At 42.9% G+C, this 22,915-nt stretch overlaps 1 protein-coding gene across 5 annotated transcripts in view; it reads left to right on the forward strand.

Annotated features, from left to right (window-relative positions):
• Nucleotides 1–21,949, forward strand: part of DUSP16 (dual specificity phosphatase 16) — a 57,023-nt gene extending 35,074 nt beyond the window's left edge. For all 5 annotated transcript variants that reach the window (XM_053253294.1, XM_053253292.1, XM_053253296.1 and 2 more), the window contains exons 4-7: nucleotides 14,074–14,237; nucleotides 14,995–15,154; nucleotides 18,967–19,090; nucleotides 20,633–21,949. In XM_053253294.1, the coding sequence (XP_053109269.1) occupies nucleotides 14,074–14,237; nucleotides 14,995–15,154; nucleotides 18,967–19,090; nucleotides 20,633–21,809 (1,625 nt within the window). In that variant the 3' untranslated portion in view covers nucleotides 21,810–21,949. The remainder of the gene's footprint in view (nucleotides 1–14,073; nucleotides 14,238–14,994; nucleotides 15,155–18,966; nucleotides 19,091–20,632) is intronic.
• The last annotated feature ends 966 nt before the right edge of the window (nucleotides 21,950–22,915 follow it).

Genomic DNA, 22,915 nt, shown 5'->3' on the forward strand with positions numbered 1-22,915 from the left:
CAGCAACATTCCATTTCTCCTTTGAATACTTTTAGGGAATGAACTTATTCTATTATAGATGTGTTCTGCCCTCCCCCTGAATAATTTTTAAAGCACAGATTTACTGAAGCATGTAAACAGTGCTTTGTTTAGTTTCTTCCTTGTCCTCTTCTCTTCAGAAGAGTGAATAAATTTATCATCTCAGCAAGTTGATGACAAAGCCTTATAAATGTTTGAGTTCAGGGTCAGTGAGCTATGCAAAAAGGTTGGCAGGGGGCGGGGTGTCCGGTTTTTTTTAAACACAGCCTCTGATTCACTTATAAGAATGTTACAAAATATTTTTAGAAAATCGGAGGAAAGCGGAATATGTCTTGCCAAATAATAGTTTCCTAACATTCAGTAATCATTGTCTACAGAAACCCATAACTGGGTTTGTAGACTGTTCTTTCTAGTGGCTGTAAATCAGTTCTCCAATGTATTTTCATTGGTATTACACTTCTTTTAATGCAGCTAACTGTGGGGTGGTCTTGGAACCACTGTGGGGTGACCTCTGGTCACAGTGAAATGAGATGGTAGAATGTACTGTACTATTCCAGAAGGCAGATGTGGGATGTGACTTTAGAATGTTATATGGAAAACTCTTTGCAAGCAGAAAATTAATGCAACAGGGAGTTGACTAGAGTAGACATTTCTTCTTCTTAATTTTAAGTTTTTTACTTGCAGGGAAATTGTGTGTGTGTGTGTGTGTGTGTGTGTTGTGTTTGTTTTGTTTTACATAGGGGAGCATGTAAAAATGGCATCCTTCACCTGCAACCTGAAATGGTACAGTCCAGTCTACCATCTCATTTTGCTGCCTGAGTGGACCATGTTTCTGAGCCTGATTTATATGGACCAGGGGCTTTACCAATTTCAGCTTTATATGCACAATGTTTAGTCACACGTACCCTTGAATGGGCCAAGTACTGATTGTAAAGCCAGCATTGCTACAGTGTGTTCACCAGGCCATTGATTGCTGGTGTGCAGAGTTCAACATACAAATGTCAAGTACATTTAAAATGTGACTGTAATGTGTGGTGAGGACTTTTCTCGTGGCCTGCATCAGGTCTCTGTGCATGGCTTTGAGAAGACTACAATAAATTATTGAGAAGAGGAATTATCAAATCTGATAAATTTAGAGCCATTTGTTCCTTGTGGCAGAATGGCAGACACTGCAACTGCTAATATATAGATTCTTCTGGTGCTGGGTTTTTTGTTTGTTTGTTTTTGTTCTTTCCTACGTGTTATGGAGCTTATGGATGAGCTAGGGGATAGATAACCAGGTGAGTTAGGGGAACAAGCCTGGCTGAATCTTGAGCCTCAAGATGAATCTTGATGAATAAAGAAAGCAGAGCAAATAGGAAATCCTTTAAAACTAAGCAGAAAATAGCCCGTCCCTTTACTTCCTCACCCTAACCCTGAGATTTAATTTCTTTCCCTGGAAACCCTGCAGAGGAGGTGGAAACCCTGAAAACTCAGGTCAAACCTGGAGTCCAGGCAACCCTGTTAGGGATGTGCACAAACTGCAGTTCGAGCACCTCTAGGGAAAAGGAACTGGGAACTTTAAGGAAAAGGAGAACAGATCCTTACCTGCAATCTGCTGCCCCATGTAGCTTCCAGCTGGGTCGGTGCACATCTCAATAATCCCCATCACGGTGCCAGCACGCACATAGTATCCATGCATGTGCCATTTGCATAGTCAGCAATACCATGCTGACCACACAAATGGCGCCCATGCATGTGCAGACACCATGTATATTTTCCCCCTTAAAGTTCCCAGTCCCATTTCCCTAAAAGTGCTCGAACTGCGGTTTGTGCACATCCCTAAACCCTGTTCTCAAGAGGCCAAATTTGGCATTGTAGTAAGCAAGGGAGGCACCTGTAAGCCCCACGCCCATACTGGGGTACCAGTTAACTCCCCACCTTGAGGAGACACACTGTATTTGGAGATTCTCCCCATGATGTGTAACACTGGTGCCCCAGCATTCCACAACACAGGGAGAATGTCTCCCTGAAAGCAGCATTTGTGTCCTCAGACAAACACTATACTGAAGTAATGCAGGGATGGGGCTAAGAAATATGTTGGTATGGGGAGTCAGACTTGCTGGTGTGCTCTGGTAGAGGTTGTACTAGGGTACAGCCTCCATACTTACTATAACATATTATTAGGGCTAAGGTCTCCACATGATCAAGTAAAATCTCAGGATGAAGAGCCTGGATTCATGAGAGAGGGGCAGAGATATTGTCTAGAAGGATCATCCCCACAATCTCTCTCATTTTAAATCTCCCCCCTTTTCTCAGCATGTTGTTCCATTCTAACACATTTCTCTGTGAAAATGTGACAGAGAGAGCAGTTAAGGCATTATATATTTTGGAAATACTTGGAAAAGGGGATAAGAATAATCCACCAGAGAAATTAGTTAGCAGGAGAGGAACAAAGGAAGCTACTTTATACCAAGTCAGACTGTTAGTCCATCTGGATTAGTACACTGACTGGCAGTAGCTCTCCAAGACTTGATTCAGGCAGGAATATCTCCAGCCCTACCTGGAGATGCTAAGGATCAGATGCTCTACCCCTGAGATATGACCCAGTCCCCCATCTCTTTGTGTTTTTTTAAATTTTATTTTAAATAAAGGGCAAAGATCCAGAAGACTCTGCCTGCTACTTTCTTAAGCTATTGGGCTTTACTTTCTGACTTCTATGGAGCTTCAGGAGGTCTGGCAGCCCTCTGACTGAAACATATGTTACATTAAGTGCATAGTTTGATCCTGGTGATATTTTTTTTTAGTTAAATAGCAGCTGCAGGGGGGATCGTTCATGACTGTGGCACGTGAGGAGGTGTCCTCATTTTATAATATATACTGCTTTTCAAAAAAGGTTCTCAAATTGGTTTACAGTGATAAATATAAATAAAGATGGTTTCCTGTCCCCTAAGGGCTCATAATCTAAAAATAAATATAAGGTAGACACCAGCAACAGCCACTGGAAGGGTGCTGTGCTGGGGCTGGATATGGACAGTTGCTCCCCAGCTGTGAGATCCACCACTTTAAAAGTTGCCTCTTTGCTCAGCAGGATTATTTCATTTTTATGCTGCCAAATCAAAAATGGTTCAGAGCACTTCACAATAAACAATAAAGCAATTAAAAAGTTTAAATCATAACACACTCAAAAGCCAAAGTAAAAAAAATAAGTCTTTATGGCTCTCTTGAACACATCTAAAGATGGTACACCTCATATTTCCATGGGGAGTGTGTTCTAGGAGTGGCTACTCAAGGCTTGACCCCAAGTCATTGCCAGGGACAGCTGTCGTATCAGCCCAAGTTGATGAACAGCACTCTTGGCCATAGCTTCAACCTGAGATGAAGACACCAAGATCCAAGAGCATGCCCAAAGTGCATCCCTGATTTTTCTGGGGAACATCCAGGCCAGCAAGATGTAAACCATCCTCCAGGTTATGACCCCCCACAACGAGCAGGCATTCTGCATGCCTGTAGGCAGGCATTTAGACAGAAAATGGCATTTCCTGATAATAGTGACATGTGAACATAGATTTGGGTGTCATCAGCATATTGATAACACCCTGCACTACATCTCCTGATGACTTCTCCCAGCAGTTTCATTGGTGACAGAATGAAACCCTGAGGGGACTCCATATAATAGCTCCCATTTCAAAGAACAACTGACACCAAGTGGCACAATCTGGAATCTATCTGAGAAATAGGAGCAGAACCACTGCTGAGCAATGCTTTCTATTCATGGATCCCTCAGGCGATCCAGAAGAACCATAAGAGTTGCACTCCGTTAGTTGATTCTCTGGTGAAGAAGGTCATCTGTTAGGCTGACCAAGGCTGTTGCAACTGCATAGCCTGCCCTAAAGCCAGTTTGAAATAGGTCTAAAAATAATCCATTCCCTCTAAGACCACTTGGAGCTGATTAACCACCACCCTACTGATCACCTTGCCCAACAATGTGAGACCTGCCTATAATTATCCAGTAGCTGATCTCTACAGTATAATCATGCATAAAATAACATTGAAATCCATACTTTTACTGCTCTAAAGGCCACTGACATGTTTATGCTGCAGTTTTGTCCTTATGGGAAACCACCATTAAGGATGTGGTAATAGAGCAAAATACCTTTTGCTTCATGGAGGTGTGCCATAAGCTATACACTTTGGGTATGAGACCTAGTACAGTTGTATTAAAGTTTATCATTTCTGGCAGAACACTAAACTCGGAGACTCCAGGAAATATTAACAATTCAAATCTTAATTACTAAATGAGTATAAATAAAAACCAGTCTTAAAATTGCCGTGCATGCAGGTGCTTGGAGCCAAATACTGGAACCTCACCGTCCCATCTGACTGGAGACATTGCATTTGATTCATGTTTGAGAATTGATTTTGTGTATTTGTTAATGAGCATATGAATCATTATTGTTCCTAGGGTCGCCTGTGTTTGGCGTTGTGCCTAGTGTTACAAACTTTGTTCAACCATGTGTCTTACACCCTAAGCTTTCTTCTGAATAGCATTCCCTAAAAGTGTGGCTTGGAGCTAGAATGCTGGGCCTGGGTTCAAAATGTTTGCTCGAGTCACCTATCAGCATAACCTTCCTCATAGGGTTATTTTCAGGCTAAAATAGGAATCTTGTGTGCCACCCTGAGCTCCTTGAGGAAAGGTGGGATAAACACTAATAATTAAAAATTAAGCCTTAGGTTTTGAGGTTTGGAAGCCAAAATGCTGTGATTGTGCTTTCCCAGAATCAGACATGGATAGTGCAGGTTTCTTATTTGATCTTGGGACTTACAAAGTGTTGAAATTGTTTCTGTCAGTTTAAATATGCTACTTTGGGAAACCTTTGTTTGTTTACTTTTAGGTTTCCATCCCATTACCAAGCACAGCTCCTGAAATGGGTCACAAAAATAACATGAAAACATTTTACATAGGAACATACGAAGCTGCCATATACTGAGTCGGACCATTGGTCCATCTAGCTCAGTATTATCTACCCAGACTGGCAGCTGCTTCTCCAAGGTTGCAGGCAGGAGTCCCTCTAAGCTCTTTCTTGGAGATGCCAGGGAGGGAACTTGGAACCCTCTGCTCTTCCCAGAGCGGCTCTATCCCCTAAGAGGAATATCTTCCAGTGCTCACATGTAGTCTCCCATTCAAATGCAACCAGGGAAGACCCTGCTTAGCTAAGGGGACAAGTCATGCTTGCTACCACAAGACCAGCTCTCCTCATTTTATAAGTATCTATTGAAAAAGCCCACCCAATCAGCTAAAAATAATACAAATAACAATGCAATAATAAAATTTTCATTTTGAAACCCAGAATTCAAATTTCAGCTCTCTCCCACCCACTATTGAGGGCCGGGCAGCAGTGGCACCCCTCTTGAAATAAATAGTCCTTTTACTTTTGAAGCAAAGATCTAGCAAAATGAGCCTCTTTGGGCAGGCAATTGGTGTTGCCACTCAGAAGGCACTTCTACACCTAGTGGCACCTGTGACTATGCTACCTTGGCTGATATTAAATCATTGGGAGGGACAGACAGAAGAAGGCACTCCTTTAGATATACAGGGCTTAAAAGGTCAATATTAGTTCTTTATAAGTTGTGTTTGGAAATGGACTGGTAACTAGTGCAACTCCTTAGGAACCAATGATAAACTATACGTACATTTTTATATGAACATGAAGTTTTAATTTACTATGAAGTAGTTTTTAAGACTATGTGGATCCCAATGTGGTTGACACCGAGACATCCAAGATAACATGCCAGGAATAAGGCCAGTATCAGACTCTTCACCATGGCACTCTTCTCTCTCTAGTATATATAATACACATGCACAGCTTGAGAAAACTCTGCCATGCTTTGATAAAAGGTGGGCTTTGAAACCACCACATTTTTACACCTACTTGTAGCAATCGGATAATTAAATACGATACTGGATCTTGGCAAGATTCTATGACTGGAAGTGGGAGGAAGCCAGGGTTTTGCGAGCAAAAGTCTGGGAGGTATTTGGTTTCTGCAAAACAAAAGCAATTTGGACTCTTTCGACCACAAACGGCTTTTGGCGCCTTGAGTTGGTTTCATAGAAACTCCCAACTGAGAATTGTAGCCACAAGCAATAAACTGAACAAGCCAGCACTGGAAAAGTTGCATGCTGCATTAACATGGGGAAATATCCAGAAACCACCAGCTAAATAAAACAGCTGGATGTCTGTTAAATGACACCCTGATTTTGATGAAAATCATCTTTGTTCCGCAAGCTAACAAAGGCCACTGAGGATATTCTTGGTTTTCTAAATAATCCCATGTTTAGACACATAGCCACATCTGTTAATTTGCAAAAGGGCAGTATTCCAACAAATTGACAGCACGGTATAGTGGGTATATTAATTTGCAATTATATAGAGGGTCTGGGGTTTGGTTTTTTTGTTTAAGTATTTGTCTCTAAGGTATTTAATGACACAACTACCAAAACAAAAAAAACCTCCACCCTACCTTTCCCCAGCCATTTATGCAGTCTGTGTTTTGTTTCTGCATTATTGTTTGCATACACTCCACTAAGCAGCTGGAGGAGCCTCAGCAAAATCTGGACCATTAAAAAGCGCTATTTATCCTCCTAGCCCTAGTTATCAGCCCAAAGGTATGGAGAAATGGTGTTTGTGGTTGCTGGAAGGTCAGTTTAAGGCCGATCCCACTGGTCCTTCAGCTATCACTCCTGTCTCAAAATGGCTCTCTTTGAAAACTAGCTATTGAACCACCATGGACTTTGGCCAAGCAGCTAGAGAAAAATGTTCGTGGTCACCTACTGTTCGCTTTCATGACCTCAGTCCTTAAATATCACTTCAACCTAGGTAGACAGAAGAAAGGTGAATATACAAAGCTGGGCTTTTTATAAAAATCTTGCTATATCTTTTAGTTTATTATCATAATGTTGGATAGAAAATTATTTAATTATATATATGCAGAAAAAATGTTTTCATGAAAGACAGATATTTAATTGCAATTATGATAGTAGTGATATTTCTGGCGATAGTTCACTCATTTAAATATGCTCTGCTATTTCCTGCAATTAATGGGACATGTTGTTTTCCTGATGATGATTTTTGTAAAATAAAATTTAAAAAGAGCAAAGGAGAGCTCTGTTAATGGTAAACAACTTTTCTGTGCTACTCTGAGCATAGCAGTGGTGCTAGTTTAAACTAAAAACTTGGAGGAGGGAGTAGAGGGGATGCTTATCAAATTTGCAGGTGACATGAAGCTGAGGGGGAGAATAGCTAACATCTTTGAAGAGAGAATCAAGATTCAAAATGATCCAGGTAGGCTCACATATTGGACCAAAGCCAACAACATGAAGTTCAGCAAAGACAAATGCAAAGTCCCACATTGAGTCCAGGAGGCCCTGCATCCACTATGGCTCAGGAGCCGCCGAGCTCCCGCTGGCTGAGGCTCCTGCTGCTACTGCCACCACCACTCTATGGGGAAACTTCCCACAAGGTGTGCTCCTTGTACACGCCTCCCAGCTCTCCCGACATAGCTTCCCAGCCATCATTGGGACAATACATAAAGGAACACACACACACACACACACACACACACCCCAGAATCACACCGTACTATGTGGAGAGGAGTGTGTTGGGAGTGGCCACTTCAACATAGTTCCAAAGAAGTGGTGCACATTATTCTACTTCAGATGTTTTCAGAAGCAGTAAATAAATAAAATGGGTAATAAAATGTTTTCAGAAGCAGTAAATAAAAGAGGACTGGGCTTTGCAAATGGTTGGCTCTGTTTAAAAGTTAATTTGTTAAAACTTAAACGCAAAGGAGAGAAAATTTGAACTTTTAATATTTTAGTAATTATTGAAGGGTTAGTTTGCTGGTTTTCATTTTGCTAAGCGTGGACAAGATTTTGCTTTAATCATTAAAACAACTTTTGGAAGAGGTTAATGTTCAGAATTAAAGGTTATAGTGTAAAGCTTGTATCGTAGTAAAGACTGACACATTATTAACTCCAGCTTGAGTGTTGACTCCAACCTGCAGAGACGGAAGGTAATGCTTAAAGATTAAGGGAAACTGGATGACATGGAGACTAGGTTGTAAGTGAGCACAATATATGAGATTCTGGATGTATTTAATACTTATATGGCACGAAAGTTGAAGTAGTAGCCTAAATGTTCATGAGTGAATTTGTAAGAATTTTAACTCTTAAATAAAAAAAAAAGCTTTTTAAAAATATTTTTTAAAAATTTAAATACATTAATTAATCATTTGTTGCTGGAGGGAAGAAGTAAGATTCAACTTCAGTGAAAGACTGTAATGTAAATGGGAATGAATCCAGGATTTGCAGCATGTGACTCCCGTGACCACCCCTCCTACGTGATCAAAGACTGTGTCAAGAATGTATCAGCACATCCTTTAATGACATCAGGTTGAGTGCAGTCTTAGCGCAGCCTTGACATGATCGCATGTAGGAAGTTGTGCTCATGTGAACTGGCCCACCATTGCTGTAGAATGGATATAAAGTGTATCCACTGGAGAAAAGATCCAGAGCTCAAAGAAACACATAGTATAACTGAAGGCACAGTATGATTTGCATAGTTAAAGAATTAAAGATACAGAAAATTAAGCATTTTACAGAAAAGGAATACAGACAAAGATAAAATGATGGAAATGAATTCTTCTCCCCCCACTTCCAACAGAATGTGCAACAGCCTTCCTTTCTCCTGCTGCCCACCCAACAACCAAATCAAACCAAAACAAATGGAACTCTTCCCCTCAGACCTCTATGTGCTTTAAAAAACCTTTGTACTGGAGAGAGCCATGTTACTGCTTGGACAAGGTTCCATCCTGGAGGATTCGATTGGACAACCAGTGATTTGCTAGATTTGTCAGTACTTCAGTACCATCTCTGTTGGGTTCATAACATCCAAGGGTGGTACATTGCAATGTGCTGCCAGCAGATGAATAGCAGTGTAAAATGGGAACTTTGAAACCCCATAACTTCAACAATGCACAACAGATTTTCACCAGACCAGTGAAGGGCCAGACCTCAGGAGTTTGTTTAGATTTTTAGCCGTGTTCATTGTGTACACTGAGAACACTGTACTTGCATACAGCGTCCCCAATAATTTCTTAAAAGCCCTGCACCCACTATGACACATGTGAAAATCCCACACCCGCACTCTCCACACATGCAGTATTTGCAGAGAGAAATGTTGTACTTTTAGAGAAGCCCTCCTTGTGATATGGAACACTGGGGGGTCCCAATGTTTTAATTGTGGAGAGGATCTCGCCATGAGTACAGTGTTTTCTCAGGCAGAGTTTTCACGTGTGCCGCAGTGGGGATGGGACTTTCAAGCGTGTTTTTGGGATGCTGTACTCAAGTATAGCATCCCCCCTTTGCATAATTCCTGAACAGGGAAATCTGAACAGGTAGGAAGAGAGAGTGAAAGTATGTTTGGGGCTACAAACAGAGAAACCACAAATCTAAAATGCTCTGAGAACGTCTTTTGCAAAGCCGTATATAAATGTTTGTTTGTAGTAATAACCTAAAACCAGCTTTCAAGACTGCTGTAACTCAATTTTTTATTCAGTAGATTTAAATAGAATTTGGCCAGATTAGACCACTCCTCAATTGTGTGTGCCAAATTGCATTTTAATAGGCTAAATCACCTTCATTGTATAATAAATGGGATGTTCAGACTGTGTAATGATTGAATGCTGAGAAAGGGCTCTACCTTAATTATAGGACTGCTCTCACAGCCTTATAATTTCCTGAAAAGGGTTGGGAAGAGAGAGTTGACATAGCACAGTTAAGTACCCAGGAGGTCCTCAGTTCAAATTTCACCTCAATGACACTAGGTGGCCAAGGCAGGTTGGTAGATGCTAAAGCCACATGTATTCATCCAGTGTCTATGTTTAACCTTTATGAGTTCTAATGGGCTCTATGGAGGAGAGTTGGTCTTGTGGTAGCAAGTAGGTATTGTCCCCTCTGCTAAGCAGAGCCAACCAGGTTTGCATTGCATTTGAATGGGAGACTACACGTGAGCACTGTAAGATATTCCCCTCAGGGGATGGGGCTGCTCTTGGAAGAGCGTCTGCATCACTGTTCCCTCTAACAGGGATTCCCAGATGTTGTTGACTACAACTCCCAGCATCCCCAGCTGCAGTGGCCCTTGGCTGGGGATTCTGGGAGTTGTAGTCAACATCTAGGAATCCCTGTTAGAGGGAACACTGATCTGCATGCTTCCATGCAAAGGTTCCAGGTTCTCTCCTGGCATCTCCAAGATAGAGCTGAGAGAGACTCCCACCTGTAACCTTGGAGAAGCCGCTGCTAGTCTGTGTAGACAATAGTGAGCTCAATGGACCAATGGTCTGTGTCAATAAGGCAGCTTCCTATGACATTAGTGCCAACTGTTTATAAAGCAGAAAAACATAAGATGTATATGCGCTTGCCATTGCTACAATCATACTGAGCTAGGAGCATTTTCAGATGTAACACTACCTAATTGCAGGACCATAACACTCCACAGGCTTCCCTCTCCTGCATAGAAATCCCTCCTCCCCTGGCATTTTTTGAGTTCTGGCCAGTGTGGCGCTTACACTAGTGTTTTCTCTAGCTATGGTTAATTCAGCCCATAATTTGCAAATCTGCTTTTAACCAGAGTTGTAATCCATGGTTTGGTACTAACCCTGGTTTGTGAAATCATTGGTACATGCACAGTTGTGCACCATGTTTAGCTCAGAAAATGGAAGGGGAATTTGTTTTTAAAGGAGGAAGTATGGCAGGAGGAGATTACACAAGACTGCAGGGCACCCTCTTGAGCAAAGTTAGATTAGGTAGCTTTATGTCTGCACCAGTATAGAGTGCTTTGTTGTCTTACCTTAAAAGTCTTTATTTATTAGCCTTCTTGATACTCTGTAGTCATTGGTTCTGTTGCTGATCTTGGAATTCTTCCTGCCACACACATCCATGCACACACATACTCATTCTTATTATCCCTCTCAGTATTTTAATTACTTCATCAAGATACCATTCTAGAGTCTGTGTTATGTTTAATCTTTGACATAATCTCTAAAGACACATTTTTCCATAATTGAGGAGGCCATCCTTGAAGACTGGGACTCTGGTTGTGTGCTGAGCATACTCCACAGAGAGAACCCATTTTTAAATTGTAGGCATGGCTAGCTAACTGCCTCAGAGGCGGCAAATCCCCAGTTCCGTCCTGTCTTGCTCCAGTGAACAGGACTACAAAGTAGCTCCTGATTCCTTCATGTTTTTTGGCTAGTTTTTTTGCAAACTTCTTCCCTTCCCTTCCCTTTCCTACTCCTTAGCATTGTGCCAAGATGGGAAGGAAGTCTATTTTATTTCATTTCTCTCAAAATTCTAAAGTACTTTTTTCCTTCATTCAGTTTGATCTAATTGGCTAGTTTCTTTTTCGTTGGTTTTCTTCTGTTTGGGCACAGAGCTTCTCAGGCATGCAACGCTCCCATTCTGTATAATATATCATATAATTAAATAAATGTTACAGAAATTGCTAGCAAGTCTACCAATGCTGTAGTATTATAAGGCTGCTCACTTGTTTTCCCACCCCACCCAAAAAATTCAGGAAATTGGTGAGGATGAAATGGGACCATCACCCCTGACATCTGGGCATGCACTGGTCACACTCTCTGATGTCCACATGTTGGATGTAAGCATGAAGGGGTTGTATACACAGAGAACCCTAAGGTAGTTAAGGTTCCTGAATGTATAAAAAAGTAACACTTGGGACTGGGGCTGGGGCTGGGATCCAAATGCAGTCCTGTTTTCCCTTAATGCATTTGGGGTGTGCAGAAAATCCCTAAATAGCAGCTGTGCCATTGGCATCTGAATATAGTCAAAAGTCATTTCTGCAATTCCTGATGCATGAGTGCTTGTATAACTTGTGTGAAACAAGCTCCATATCCTGGAAGAGATTTTCAGACAATGGAGTGATTCCCATATGCATATAAATAACTTGATTTTTCTACCGTTCATTACTGTGCTCTTGATGGTTGATGGCTGGACGTATAAACTGATTCAGCTTAAAATAATTGGGTTTGGGATAGTATGAATGTTACTTCTTTGGTGGATTCTCTGTGATAGCCCATCTATGCATGCAAGAAATTACTTAATGCAGTATTGCAGCCATCATGTGTGAACCAGGCTCAATCTCTTTTCTTGTGAATTGGTAATTTGAACCCTCTCAAGGATTTTCGTAATGTGCCATACTGACTTCCTACACTAAAGCAGCCTGAGGATGTGGACAAGATCCTGGGCAGTGTGCGGGCGATATCGTGTGCGCTTGACCCTTGTCCTTCATGGTTAATAAAAGCTGCCAGGGAGGGGCAGGTAGATGGTTGGAGGTGATTATCAATGCCTCATTAAGGGAGGGCAAGATGCCATCGTGCCTCAAGGAGACGATGGTAAGACCATTATTAAAAAAGCCCTCCCTTGATTCCTCCTACCTGGACAACTATAGACCGGTCTCTAACCTGCCCTTTTTGGGCAAGGTGATAGAGCATGTGGTGGCGTCCCAGCTGCAGAGGGTCTTGGATGATATGAATTATCTGGACCCTTTTCAATCTGGCTTCCACCCTGGATATAGGACTGAGACTGCCTTGGTCGCTCTAGTGGATGACCTATGCCGGGAACTAGATGGGGGAGTGCGTCCCTGTTGGTTCTGCTGGACCTCTCAGCAGCGTTCAATACCATCGACCATGGTATCCTTCTGGGCCGCCTCTCGAGTATGGGAATGGGAGGTACTGCGTTGCAGTGGTTCTGGTCCTTTCTTGGAGGGAGGGTCCAGAAGGTGGTGCTGGGGGACTACTGCTCGGCTCCATGGCCATTGACCTGTGGGGTCCCGCAGGGTTCAGTCTTGTCCCCCATGCTGTTTAACATCTACATGAAACCACTGGGAGCGGTCATCCGGGGACTTGGACTGAGTTGTCAGCAATATACAGATGACACTCAGCTCTATCTCTCCTTGTCACTTGATCCTAGGGAGGCGGTGGGTGTCCTGAATCGGGGGCTGGAGGCTGTGATGGGTAGGATATGGGCTAACAAACTGAAATTGAATCCAGACAAGATGGAGGTAATGTTGGTCAGTAGGAGAGCCAGTTGGGATGAAGAGATTTTACCGGTTCTGGATGGGGTTGCACTCCCCTTGAAGGAGCAAGTACACAGCTTGGGGGTATTACTGGACCTGGCTCTGCTTTTGGAAGCTCAGGTGGAGGCGGTGGCCAGATGTACCTTTGCATGACTTCGGCTAGTGCACCAGCTGTGTCCCTTTCTTGAAAAGGCAGATCTGGCCACAGTTACCCATGCCTTAGTCACGTCAAGGCTGGATTACTGTAACGCGCTCTACGTGGGGCTGCCCTTGAAGAATATCCAGAAACTACAGCTAGTGCAAAACGCGGCAGCTAGGGTTTTATCTGGAGCTGCCCGGTGGGAGCACATCACACCCATTTTGAAAGAGCTGCACTGGCTACCAGTTTGTTTCCGGGTCCAATTCAAGGTGCTGGTTTTGACCTTTAAAGCCCTTAATGGTTTGGGCCCGGGATACCTGAGGGACCGCCTGCTCCCAAGGGTTGCTGCCCGCTTGACGAGGTCATCTGAGGGGGCTCTGCTCCGGGTGCTGACAATGAGGGAGGATCGGTTGTCGTGCACGCAGGACAGGGCCTTCTCTGTTGCTGCCCCCAGACTCTGGAATGCTCTCCCGGTGGCTATTCACTCCTCAGTCTCCATCACAGCTTTTAGAAAAAGTGTAAAATCTTGGCTTTTTGCCCAGGCATGTATTTGATTCTCTGCTGCTGCTCTTTATAGTCTGTATTGCGTTTATGCTTTTGTTTTAAATCTTTAATCAGATTTGTTTAATTTTTCCCCACTTAATATTTTAATTGTCTTTTTTACCATCTTGTGTTTAAATTTTTTGTTGTAAACCACCTTGGGATTGCTTTAATGAAAGGCGGTATATAAATTTAACAATAAATAAATAAAGCTGAAACTTTGGTTGTGGTGGTTTTCTTCAGGTGGATTTGTGGAGTTCTCCAGCGGTTTCCCTGGCCTTTGTGAAGGAAAATCTATTTTGGTGCCTTCTTGCATTTCTCAACCCTGCTTACCAGTTTCCAACACTGGACCAACCCGGATTCTGCCTCATCTTTACCTTGGGTGCCAGAGGGATGTCCTCAACAAGGTAGGTTCTTTGGAATGTGGTGGTGCTGATAACTGACTCGGAGGACCATCCCTCTCTGAGCTGAGATTAGAAGTGTGAAAATGTTGCTGTTGTCTATCTGTGAAATATATATTTAGCTCACATGGTGAACAGTGTGGTGTTAAGCTATATTAATCAATCTGGTTTGGCTAGGTAATTACGTCACTGTTTAAGTGATCAATTGAGACCAAGACCAAGAGAAAGTAGGATAAATGGGCAGTTGAACTTCTTCATAGGGAGTGCCAAAAATGAAAGGGAAGGAGTGAAATGAGTGAAAAGGGAAGGTGTTTGGGTTTTTTTACATTGCTAAAATATTTGTGGAAAACATGGGTAGTTCTAGCTCCTCCCTAGTAAATTATTAATAAAAATCTCTCTTAGTGTGGAGGCCAAGCCATGATAGGAGTTCAAATTGTGTATTCTGTGATAAAATCATGACACTTCGTATATATAATAGATACTCTAGGAAGCCCAAGTTTTTCTGGGACAAAGCCCCATTTAACTCCATGAGACTTATTTCCAAAAACATTAGGAAGACTTACTTCTGAGTATACTTGAAATGCCTGCATATCTTAATTTGATTTATTGAGGTATCCACGGTATATACCAAGTTTTGTGCTTTTATCCCAAAGTGCACTCTCTTTGATGCTAAACTGTAATATTGATGCTAAGCTGTAATATTCCTTACATTGATTTGCAAGTAACGACTCTTGTAACGGCTGGTGTTTCGTTCCTTTTGTAGGAGCTGATGCAGCAGAATGACATAGGCTATGTATTAAATGCCAGTAATACTTGTCCCAAGCCTGACTTTATTCCAGAGTCTCACTTCTTAAGAGTACCTGTGAATGACAGCTTCTGTGAGAAAATTTTTCCTTGGTTGGATAAGTCTGTGGACTTTATAGGTAACGTTTTTAAATAACGTGGTGTCTCTCTTAAAAAAAAATGTGCCAAATGATTTATTCTACTAAATGTTTTTTTAAACAGGAATGTAGAATTCTTTCACAGGATCTAGTATTAGCAGCATGAAGAAGGCATGGCAAAGGACTTTTTTTTGAGCGGGGGCAGGGAGAGAACCCAAGGTGTCCCCCCTACCCCCGCCAGGTTCAGGTATTTCTACAAAGATGTTTTTATAACAAGTTTGTGCAAGGCATTTTGCATGGATTGGACATACTCTGACAGCAGAAACGTGTATACACTTTCCCTATTTTTTAAATCTATCTATCTGTCTATCTATCTAACTGGGCAAAGAGGCACCTTTTACCGTGGTGATTCTCTTTATTTAGCAGGGGGAGAGTAACTGGCCCTATCCACCCCCAGCACAGTACTTCCAGTGACTGTTGCTGGTGTGTGTCTTATGTTTATTTTTAGAATGTGAGCCCTTTGGGGACAGGGAGCCATCTTATTTGTTTGTTATTTCTCTTTGTAAACCGCCCTGAACCATTTTGGGAAGGGCGGTATAGAAATCGAATTAATAATAATAATTTAATTTCTATACTGCCCAAAACGCAAGTTCTCTGGGTGGTTTACAAACAATAAAAACAGTCAATAAAAGATTAAAACATTTCAACAATTAAAATTAAAAAGTTAAAACTATTAAAACACAATTAAAACACTATCTAATTAAAAGCCTGGGTGAACGAATGCATCTTGACTGCCCTTTTAAAAGTTGTAAGAGATGGGGAGGCTCTTATTTCAGCAGGATGTGTCTTCCAAAACCTCGGGGCAGCAATGGAGAAGGCCCGTCCCCGAGTAGCCACCAGACAAGCCAGTGGCAACTGCAGACGAACCTCTCCAGATTATCTCAATGGGCGGTGTAGTTCATAGCGAAGAAGACGTTCTCTTAAATACCTAGGGCCCAAGCTGTTTAGGGCTTTATAGGTTATAACCAAAACCTTGTACTCTGCCTGGAAACTTACCGGCAGCCAGTGTAGATGTTTTAAGATAGGAGTGAAATGGTCTCTCCGAGATGACCCAGAGACCAATCTGGCTGCCACATTCCGGACTAACTGCAGTTTCCGGACTATGTTCAAAGGCAGCCCCACATAGAGCGCTTTGCAGTAGTCAAGTCTGGAGGTGACCAGCACATGTACTACTTGTTCTGAGGTCATTTATCTCAAGAAATGGACACAGCTGGCATATCAGCTGAAGCTGATAAAAAGCACCTAGGGCCACTGCCTCAGCCTGGGACACCATGGAGAGTTTTGTGTCTAGAAGCACCCCCAGACTGCATACCTGTTCCTTCTGGGGAAGTGTGACCCCATCCAGAACTGGCAGATCAAAATCATCTCCCAAGTTCCAACCCTGCACAATAAGTACCTCTGCATTATCTGGATTCAGTCTCAGCTTGTTACCTTTCATCATGGCCATCACTGCCTCCAGGCAGGCATTTAGGGAGGTTATGCCTTCTCCTGATGTCGTTGACATGGAGAAATAGATTTGATAATAGATACTGATAACACCCTGCACCAAATCTCCTGATGATCTCTCCAAGCAGTTTCACGTAGATGTTAAACAACATTGGAGACAATATGGAGCCCTGAGGGACACCATACCGAAGTTCAGTTTTTGAAGAACAACAGTCCCCAAGAGACACCATCTGAAAACTGCCCGAGAGATAGGAGTGGAACCACCGCAAAGCAGTGCCTCCCACCCCCAACCCCCACAGACACTCCAGAAGGATTCTATGGTCGATAGTATCGAAAGCTGCCGAGAGGTCCAAAAGGACCATCAGAGTCACACTTCCCCGGTCAATTCCCAATTGGAGATCATCCATCAGGCCGACCATGGCAGTCTCCACCCCACAGCCCACCCGAAAGCCGGTCTGAAATGGGTCTAGATAATCAGTTTCATCCAAGACTGCCTGGAGTTGGGAGGCCGCCACCCTCTCAATTACCTTGCCCAGCCTTGGAAGGTTGGAGACAGACCTATAGTTGCTCAACTCTGAGGAATCCAGGGCAGGCTTCTTAAGAAGTGGTCTAATAATTGCCTCCTTAAGACAAGGAGGCATCCTGCCCTCCCTCAGAGAAGCATTTATGGGCTCTACCAGGCCTTCTACAACAAACTCCCTGCCAGATAATATTAGCCACATCAGGCAAGGGTCAAGAGAACAGGTGGTAGGCCGCATCGCTCCAAGCAGCTTGTCCACATCTTTACGAGTCACAAACTGAAACTGATCCAACCTAACCACATGAGAGGAGTCGCTGGACTTGGGGAGAAAGCGTAAATCACAGGAAGCTCTTTTTCAGATAGACTTGCCCAGAGAGTGGGTTCACACAGACCTATGACTGCAGAACTAAGTGATTACATGAATATATGAATGAGTCATTAAATATCAAAGGCCACAATCAGAACTTTGTATTATCCATTGTCAACTTTCCATGGCAGTGTGAATGTGCATGTACAGTATTCATCCTGAAACCCTTTCCTCTTTCCCCTCCATCTCACCTGATGAGATGACTATCTTGTTGTCCATGTCCAACCCCACTACTGATTGCCATCTCCATCACATTATCAAACTCTCTTTCTCCTCTGGCTCTTTCACTACTGTTTCTCCCAGTCTTATAACCTTGTCCCTTGACTCATTCTCCCTTTCTGGCTACTGCCTAGTTTATTTATTTCTAAACTCCCAAGCATGCTGCCTGATCCCACTTATTTAAGTTTTCCTCCTCCTCCCATCAGCCTCCAACCCTCAGCACTTGACTGAAACCATCCTTACCAAATCCAGCAATTTCCTGACTGGCAGATCCAAAAAGTCCTTATCCTCCTTGACTTCTCATCTGGTTTCAGTACTGTGGAGCACATTCTCTGGCTTGATTTCCCCTCTTGTACTAAATCTCCATTTCTGCCATCAGTTGGTTCTCTTTCTGCTTGACTCATTTCTCCTTCAGTGTTTGTATAGGGGGAAGCTCTTCCTCTGCTTTCCCACCCAATCAGGGTCTCTCAGAGCTTGATTCTTGGCCCTCTGCTATCTTTACACACCGTTCCTGGGTGATCTCATCACATTGCATGATTTTCAGTACCACTCACTGGAGACACTCAGCTCTACCTCATCAGCCAGAACTTCCTTCCTCCATCCAATCCGGCATCTCCAAATGCCTCTCTGATATTTCCATTTGACTGTTTCATTGGTGTCTCAAGTCGAATGTGTTCAGGACTGGATTTCCCATCTTTTCTCTCAAGGCCTTTTCTCCTTGCACTCTCTCCTTCTCCATTGACAGTTTCACTACCAGCTCTGTCCAAAACACAACGTAGCCTTGACTTTTTCTTTGAGTCCTCTCACTCATTTGCCATTTTTGCTTGAGGATTTCTGGAGCTTTGGAACTTCTGTTAAGGGCCAAGAGGCACCTTTTAAAGTGTAAGCTTTCTTATATTTACAAGAGCTGCTATCCCTATTTTTTAACGTAAAGCACCCAGAGCCATTTTTGGAAGGGTGGTATAGAAATCGGATGAATAAATAAATAAACCAATAATAAATATTCATCCCCACAAAGCATCCCTCTCATTGGCTGTTGCTGTTGCCTCTTTTGTATCTCTTTTTAGATTGTGAGCCCTTTTGAAACAGGGAACCATCTGATTGCTTTGCTGTGTATACAGCTTTGTGAACCTTTTTTTTGTTGAAAAGCAGTATATAAATATGCCAAGTAGTACTGATGCCGTTCATTTCTGGCCATGCTTAGAGCAGCACTGACTGACTGACTTCTGTTCTCTCTTACAGAAAAAGCAAAGGCTTCACACGGTCGTGTTCTAGTCCACTGTTTAGCTGGAATATCACGCTCTGCCACCATTGCAATTGCATACATAATGAAAAGAATGGATATGTCCTTGGACGAAGCCTACAGGTAAGAAAGAGAGCTCTTTAAAAATATATACACTGGGCTAACTTTAAATGTTCTCAAAACAGCATGGCTGCTGGAAATGGCTTCTAATGTGGATGGGTTGCAGCAGTATTTGCCTTCTCACATTAGTCACATAGGAAAGCTGCCATATACCGAGTCAGACCATTGGTCCATCTAACTCAGTATTGTCTACACAGACAGGCAGCGGCTGGAGATGCATTTTGGAACAGGGAACCATTTTATTATGGTGCAGGTCCCCTGGCCTTTCTCCCAACTTGCAGTCTTTCCATTTGGATCCCTTTAACTTTATTCCACGCAATGCGGTGGGAGATGTTCTCTGATCTAGAGAGAGCCAGCGTGGTGTAGTGCTTAGAGTGCTGGACTAGGACCGGGGAGACCCAAGTTCAAATCCCCATTCAGCCATGAAAACTAGCTGGATGACTCTGGGCCAGTCACGTCTCTCTCAGCCTAACCTACTTCACAGGGTTGTTGTGAAAGAGAAACTCAAGTATGTAGTACACCGCTCTGGGCTCCTTGGAGGAAGAGTGGGATATAAATGTAAAAATAATAATAATAATATAGGGAAATGCAGGCCCACCTTTGGACCATGTGTGCACTCTCTGTCTCTTTCTGTTGTATAGTGTTAACAACATTATTAGTAGTCACCAGAGGTTCAAATTTGTAATGTTTTACACACACAGTTCTGGAGGAAATGTATTGGAGTGACTGATGCTTAGGAAGGTATTATTGGTACAGCTGTGGCTGCATTCTGACACGCCAGACTTATGACCCTGCTGGCATATGTGCACAGAATTCACTTTTCTGAGGATCTCTGCTTTTATTTTTAGAAAAGAGTTTGCTATTGAAAAGAAACAATTGAAACTGCCAACTTTGGTCAGTTAGCAGTTAACCCCTACTAACTGAGCAAAGAGGCATCTTTTAAATTTAGCAGCGGGAGAGCAATTGTCCCTATCCAAGTCCAGCACAGTAATTTCTACTGTGGTTGTTGCTGGTATCTATCTTGTATTTCCTTTTCAATTGTGGGCCCTTTTGGGACAAACCGGAAACAAAATTGCACAGTACATCTATTATTATTTTATAGTGTTATCAGTGTACAGACACTTTATAATGTATCAAAAGCAAAAAAGAACATCTTCGACTCAAGGAGGTTGTAATCTAAATTATGAAAACGGGAGTGACAATAGTGAGAAGGAAGAAAAAGAGATGGATGGAAATGCACACATGTAGAGGAATTAGAAGAGTCAGACAGGGAGGAAAGGGTGGACTTGTTTTGAGAAGCAGGTTTCACTCAGCTGAGGTTGAATTTGCTTAATTGTAGAACGTATACAGATGGCATAATTTGGGTTACCTTGGCACAATTATTTGCAACTGCGGAGTGCAGAAATTCATGCTTGTGTTTCTTGGCCTTTCTGGGCCAGCCTCAATGCGTAGCTTGTGTGCAGAACTCATCTCAGTTTTGAATAGGCCTACTTTAGGACAACACTGACTGACTGAACTCTTCTTTTTTTAAAACCTGCTGTTTAGATTTGTGAAAGAAAAAAGACCAACCATTTCTCCGAACTTCAACTTTCTTGGGCAGCTTCTGGATTTTGAGAAGAAAATTAAGAACCAGAGTGGCCAATCTGGGCACCTCAGCAAACTGAAGCTTTTGCATTTGGAAAAAAGTAGTGAGCATGGACTAGGACCAGACAGTGGGCAGAGCAGCAGCGTCTTATCCTCTTCCCAGCTCTGTATTACCTCTACCTCAGAGACTGTGGAGCAGAAGCCAATGGAGCCTGGAAATCCGGCGGGCTCCTCTTCGGCCTCATCGGAGGACAGTCCTCTGGTACAAGGCATCATTGGACTAAATGTGTCCTTGGACAAAGTAGAAGACAATAACAGGCTGAAGCGGTCATTTTCTTTGGATATCAAATCTGTATCATGTGTGGCAAGTAGCACCTGCGTTACTGCTTCAGGTCAGGGATATCCTTCTTTGGAGGACACAATAGAATATTACAAGCATTCAGCTGCCTTGGAAGGTGGCACCAAGTTATGCCAGTTCTCTCCTGTTCAGGAGGTTTCAGAACAGACGCCTGAGAGCAGTCCGGATAAAGAGGAAGCAAAGCTTTCTGAGAAATCCCAGAATGCCTGGCAGCTGGACAGCCAGAGCAAATGGCAGCACTTGGGGAGAACCAGCAGTGCCACTCAGAGATCACATTTGTACCCACTACACCGAAGTGGCAGCATGGAAGATAACTATAGAACAAACTTCCTCTTTGGTCTGTCCACCAGCCAACAGCATTTGGCCAAGTCCGCAGCTGGCCTGGGCCTGAAGGGCTGGCATTCAGACATCTTAGCTCCTCAGGCTTCTGCAACACCCCTGACTAACAGCTGGTATTTCACTACAGATACCTCTCACTTTTATTCTGCTTCTGCTTTATATGGGAACAGTGCAGCCTACTCTACCTACAGCTGTAGCCAGCTGCCTACTGGGTGTGAGCAAGCCTATGCTGTACGCAGGAGAGAGAAGCATGGTGACCGGGGGGACTCACGGCGGAGCTGGCATGAGGAGAGCTCCTTTGAGAAGCAGTTCAAGCGAAGGAGCTGCCAGATGGAGTTTGGGGAAAGCATCATGTCGGAGAACAGGTCCCGAGAGGAACTTGGAAAAGTGGGCAGCCAGTCTAGCTTTTCAGGCAGCATGGAGATCATTGAAGTATCTTGAACCTTCATTTCATTGTTTTTCCCTTCTGTGTAAAACAATTCCCTGTAAATCTGAAATTTCAAGAGAATGCAAATGGTGCGTGCGTGCGTGTGTCTCTCTATTAAAAAGAGAGAGAGTAAATGACAAGCCTAGTACCTGCAGTGGGTAATTGATTATTTTCTCTCCTGCTACTGCCTCCTCCCACCTGAAGGTGGAAAGGGCAAATATTTCACAAGATGTCTTTTTCCTTTGGCAAGTGAAGCAGTTATGGGTGAAGCATTGCACATCTTTATTGTGTGTTAAGGAATCTTCCTTTGTGAACTAGGCAAACCTTCTTGAGTTACTGTGCCTTAAAAATCCCACCAAAAAACCAGCTTGGCTTGATTCTATCTACCTACTTCTTAAGCAATGCATATTAACCCAATGTAATGCTACATCATGCTTGAACATTAGCCTAAAGGAGGGAGAAGGATGCTTTGATACAGCCTGAAAAGCACGTTTCCATTCCTGAGCAGAGGAAGGCCAGGAGACAATGGGTAGCATCCAGATTAAGTCCTACCAAAATTAAGAGGACTGGTTAGTTGTGTCTCACTTGATTTCAGTTGTGCTTAGTCATGACTAAATATTGGGCAGCATCCATAGTACCACCTGGACTAGCTCACAGTTGCAAAGATGCCTGCCCATTTTTCTCTGAGATAATAAAAGTACATCTTTCCAAATATGAGTTGAGGTGTGCCTCAAATTCTAATCCAGAAAAAGAAGTGGAGTTTCAGCTAGAAATGACCAGCTAAGCACTGAGGGCCAGCAGACATGTGTGATCATAAGATAGAGGAATGTTTGTGAGATAGCTTTTGAACAGTTGGGTGGCTTAAATCCATCCCAAACCGCTTAACAGAACTGATGATTGCCAGAAGAATTGGTGTAACTTGGGGCTGTTCTTTCTTTAGAACATGAAAAGGGGGCATAGACTTCTTTCCTTTACTGAAAAGCAAATTGGTTAATATTTTAAATGAGCCATTTTTGGAAGGGTGGTACAGAAATCAAATAAATAAATAATATTTGGCTTTCCAAGAAAACTTAGTAGCAGTGGGACACATACCAGCAGCCCTGATGTTTCCAGACATGGA

The sequence above is a fragment of the Hemicordylus capensis genome, chromosome 5 (assembly GCF_027244095.1).
Source record: "Hemicordylus capensis ecotype Gifberg chromosome 5, rHemCap1.1.pri, whole genome shotgun sequence".
NCBI lineage: Eukaryota > Metazoa > Chordata > Lepidosauria > Squamata > Cordylidae > Hemicordylus > Hemicordylus capensis.